The sequence below is a fragment of the Malurus melanocephalus genome, unplaced genomic scaffold (assembly GCF_030028575.1).
Source record: "Malurus melanocephalus ecotype Western Australia unplaced genomic scaffold, MMel_1.1 scaffold_2018, whole genome shotgun sequence".
Lineage (NCBI taxonomy): Eukaryota > Metazoa > Chordata > Aves > Passeriformes > Maluridae > Malurus > Malurus melanocephalus.
In genome coordinates this window covers 2,532-6,332 of record NW_026625250.1, presented here as the reverse complement: position 1 = coordinate 6,332, position 3,801 = coordinate 2,532, and the positions used below count along the sequence as shown (strand labels likewise).

The window sequence follows — 3,801 nt, the reverse complement described above, 5'->3', positions numbered from 1 at the left end:
CGGGGTTAGAGTGGGAGGGACTGGGTTATACTGGGAGAGGGAAAATAAAAAAAAAATGGGGAAAATCGGCCAAAAAATGAGAAAATTATGATAAAAAGGGGGAAAAAAATGGGAAAATTACAATAAAAAAATGGGGAAAAATGGGGAAAAGGGGGCGGGGTTAGAGTGGGAGGGACTGGGTTATACTGGGAGGGACCGGGAAAGGAAAAATAAAAAAAAAATGGGGAAAATCGGTGGAAAAATGGGGAAATTATGAGAAAAATGGGGAAAAATGGGGAAAAAAAAGGGAAAATTATGATGAAAAATGGGGAAAAATTGGGGAAAAAATAAAGGAAGACGGACTGGGTTATACTGGATTATACTGGGAGAAACTGGGAGAGGGAATGTATAAAAAAAATGGGGAAAATCCATGGAAAACGGGGAAAATACACCAAAAAAAGGAAAAATAAATCAAAAAAATACACAAAATTATGATAAAAAATGGGGAAAAATGGGTAAAATGGGATTTGGGTTACTGGTTTGGACTGGGTTATACTGGGAGGGACTGGGAGGAATTGGGAAAGGATTTGGGGTGAAAAAATGGAAAAAAAATGGTGAAAAATGGTGGAAAATGGGGAAATTATGATAAAAAAGGGAAAAAGTGGGGGAAAAATGGGAAAAAAATGCCAAAAAAATGGAAAAAAAAGGCAAAAAGAATGGAGAAAAAAACTGGAAAAAAATCAGGCAAAAATAGGAGAAAAAATGGGGAAAAATGGTGAACAAAAGGGAAAAAAAGAGAAAAAAATAAGAAAAAATGGGAAAAAAATGGGAAAAAATGTAAAAAAAAGGGAAAAAATTGGGAAAAATTGGAAAAAATAGGAAAAAGAAGAAAAAAAAGGGAAAAAACCCCCCAAAAAATGGGGGAAAAAAGGCAAAAAAAAGGCAAAAAAAAAGGGAAAAAAACACCAAAAAAAGGGGGAAAAATGCAAAAAAAAAAGGTTTTTTACTGATTTTCCCATTTTGTCCCATTTTTTACTGGTTTTTACTGGTTTTTACTGGTTTTTCCTCACCTTGAGCACTCTCCTCTGCGCCTCGCGGTCGTAGACGTAAACGCAGCCGTCGTTGGCTCCGCCCACAATTTCCCGCCCCTCGGGGCCGACAGCCAATGAGAACACGGCAAAGCGGCGCTCGTCCGGCCTGGGGGCGGGGCCAGCGGGGACACGCCCAGTTTGGGGGGAAAATGGGGGAAAATGGGCAAATAATTAAATATAATTGAAATATAATTAAATTACAATTAAAATGTGATTGAAATATAATTAATAATAGTTGAGAAATTGCTAAAAAATTATTCTAAAATTATTAAAAAATTATTTTTAGAATGATTTAAAAGTTTATTTAAAAATTCCTAAAATTATTTTAAAATTACGAAAAAATAAAAACTCAAAGAATGAGAAAAAGCCACGCCCAAATCCCAAACCACGCCCCTAAAATGCAAATTAACCCAGAAATTCCAAGCCACGCCCATTAAAATGAAACCACGCCCCCAAATAAGGAAACCACGCCCCCCAAAATGCAAATTAATCCATTAATAACCCAACCCACACCCCTAAAATGCAAATCGCCCCCCCAAATTTTGAAGCCCCGCCCATTAAAATGAAGCCCCGCCCCAAAGTCGAGGCCACGCCCCCAAAATAACCCAAACCACGCCCACAAAAAGGAAATGAATCCATTAATAGCCCAAACCACGCCCCGAATATGCAAATTACCCCCCCAAATTTTGAAGCCACGCCCCCCAAAATGAAGCCCCGCCCCCACCGGAAGTCCAGCGCTGTGTGGGCGTCGCCGTCCCCGAACAAATCAAAGACGTGAACTGCGGAAAAGGGGCGGGGCCACAACAGGAGCCATTTTTAACCTTTTTTGGTCATTTTTTCACCCTTTTTTTCCCATTTTCCCCCATTTTCCCTCTCCCAGTCCCTCCCAGTATAAACCAGTAACCTCAAACCCCATTTTTTCCTATTTTTAACTCTTTGCTCCCCAACTTTTCCATTTTTTTCCCCATTTCCCCCCGTTTTTAGTCATTTTTTGACCGATTTTCGCCATTTTTTCACGGATTCTCCCCATTTTTTTGATTTTTCCCCATTTTTCTCCCTCCCAGTCCCTCCCAGTATAAACCAGTCCATCCCAGTCACCCTGAGCCCCATTTCTCCCCTATTTTCTCCCATTTTTAACCCTTTAATCCCCATTCTTTCCCATATTTTCCCCATTTTTCCACCGATTTCCGTCATTTTTTCTCCAATTTTCCCCATTTTTTTTTATTTTTTCCCTTTTTTTCCCATTTTCCCACCTCCCACTCCCTCCCAGTATAAACCAGTCCCTCCCAGTTACCCCTACCCAATTTTTCCATATTTCTAACACTTTAATTCCCATATTTTCCCCATTTTTCCACCGATTTTCGTCATTTTTTCACCGATTTTCCCCATTTTTTTTAATTTTTCCCCAAATCTCCCCCTCCCAGTATAAACCAGTCATTCCCAGTATAAACCAGTATAACCCAGTCACCCCATTTCCCATTTTTTGCTCCCATTTTTAACCCTTTCTTTGCCATTTTCCCTCATAATTTCCCCATTTTTCCACCGATTTTCATCATTTTTTCACTGTTTTTTCCCATTTTTTCTCCATTTTCCCCGTCCCAGTATAAACCAGTATAATCCAGTCCATCCCAAACTCATTTTTAACCCTTTCTTCCCCATTTTTACCCACTTTCCCCCCATTTTCCCCCTATTTTCCCCATTTTCCACCGATTTTCGTCATTTTTTCACCTTTTTTTCCCGTTTTTTCGTGTTTTCACCCCAAACCAGTCCCTCCCAGTATAAACCAGTATAAACCAGTGCTGACCGTAGCTGGACCAGCTGCAGTAGAGCCCCTGGGTCCCGTCCGGGGTCAGCGCCACGTCCAGGACGCTCCAGCCCACGTTGCGCCCCCTGGTGGCGCGGAGGAGCCGCAGCCCCGCCCCCGACACCTCCCACAGGCGGAGCGTGTGGTCTGGGGGCGGAGTCAAAAAATTTGGGTGAAATTTTGGGGATTTTGGGAAAAAATCCGGTGAAAATCGGATGAAATTTGGGTGATTTTTGGTGAAATTTTGGTGAAAATCGGATGAAATTTGAGCGAAATTTGACTGAAATTCACAAAATTTTCAATAGATTTGGATGATTTGGGGGAAATTCTAGAGATTTTTGAAATATTTTGGAAAATTTTCAGGAATTTTGGGTAAAAATTTGGTGAAAACTAGACTAAATTTGGGCAAAAATTGAGCGAAATTTGAGCAAAAAAATTATCAGAATTTGAAGTAAAATTTACACTGAAATTGGGGGAATTTTATGTGAAAAAGTTGGAATTTTTGGGAATTTCAGAAGAAATTTTGGGAATTTGGGAAAAATTCGGAGGATTTTGGTTAAAAATTCAGTGAAATTTAAGCAAAATTGCGGTGAAAAAAACGGGAAAATTTTGAGGGATCAAAATGAATTATAAAAATAAAAAAACACTTTAAAAATCAGAAAAAATCCCAAAAAAATGCCCAAAATCCCCGAAATTGGCAGCCATGCCCAAAAACCCTTAAACCCCGCCCATTCCCAAATTAAACCACACCCCCAAACCCCAAACATTTTTTAAAAATTGGAAAAAAATCCCCCAAAAAATCAGAAAAACCCCCCAAAAGATCCCAAATTCCCCCAAATTCCATCCAAATTCTCCCCAAATTTTCCTCAAATTCCCTCAAATTCCCCCAGATTCCCTAAAATTCCCCCAAATTCCCGATCCCCTCCG

At 39.9% G+C, this 3,801-nt stretch overlaps 1 protein-coding gene across 1 annotated transcript in view; it reads right to left on the bottom strand.

The window, feature by feature from the left end:
- DCAF11 (DDB1 and CUL4 associated factor 11) overlaps positions 1-3,801 on the bottom strand; it is a gene marked incomplete at its 5' end in the record, with an annotated part of 13,763 nt that overhangs the window by 7,438 nt on the left and 2,524 nt on the right. The window contains 3 exons of the mRNA XM_057388494.1: positions 1,050-1,176; positions 1,795-1,849; positions 2,875-3,021. Coding sequence (XP_057244477.1) covers positions 1,050-1,176; positions 1,795-1,849; positions 2,875-3,021 — 329 coding nt within the window. The remainder of the gene's footprint in view (positions 1-1,049; positions 1,177-1,794; positions 1,850-2,874; positions 3,022-3,801) is intronic.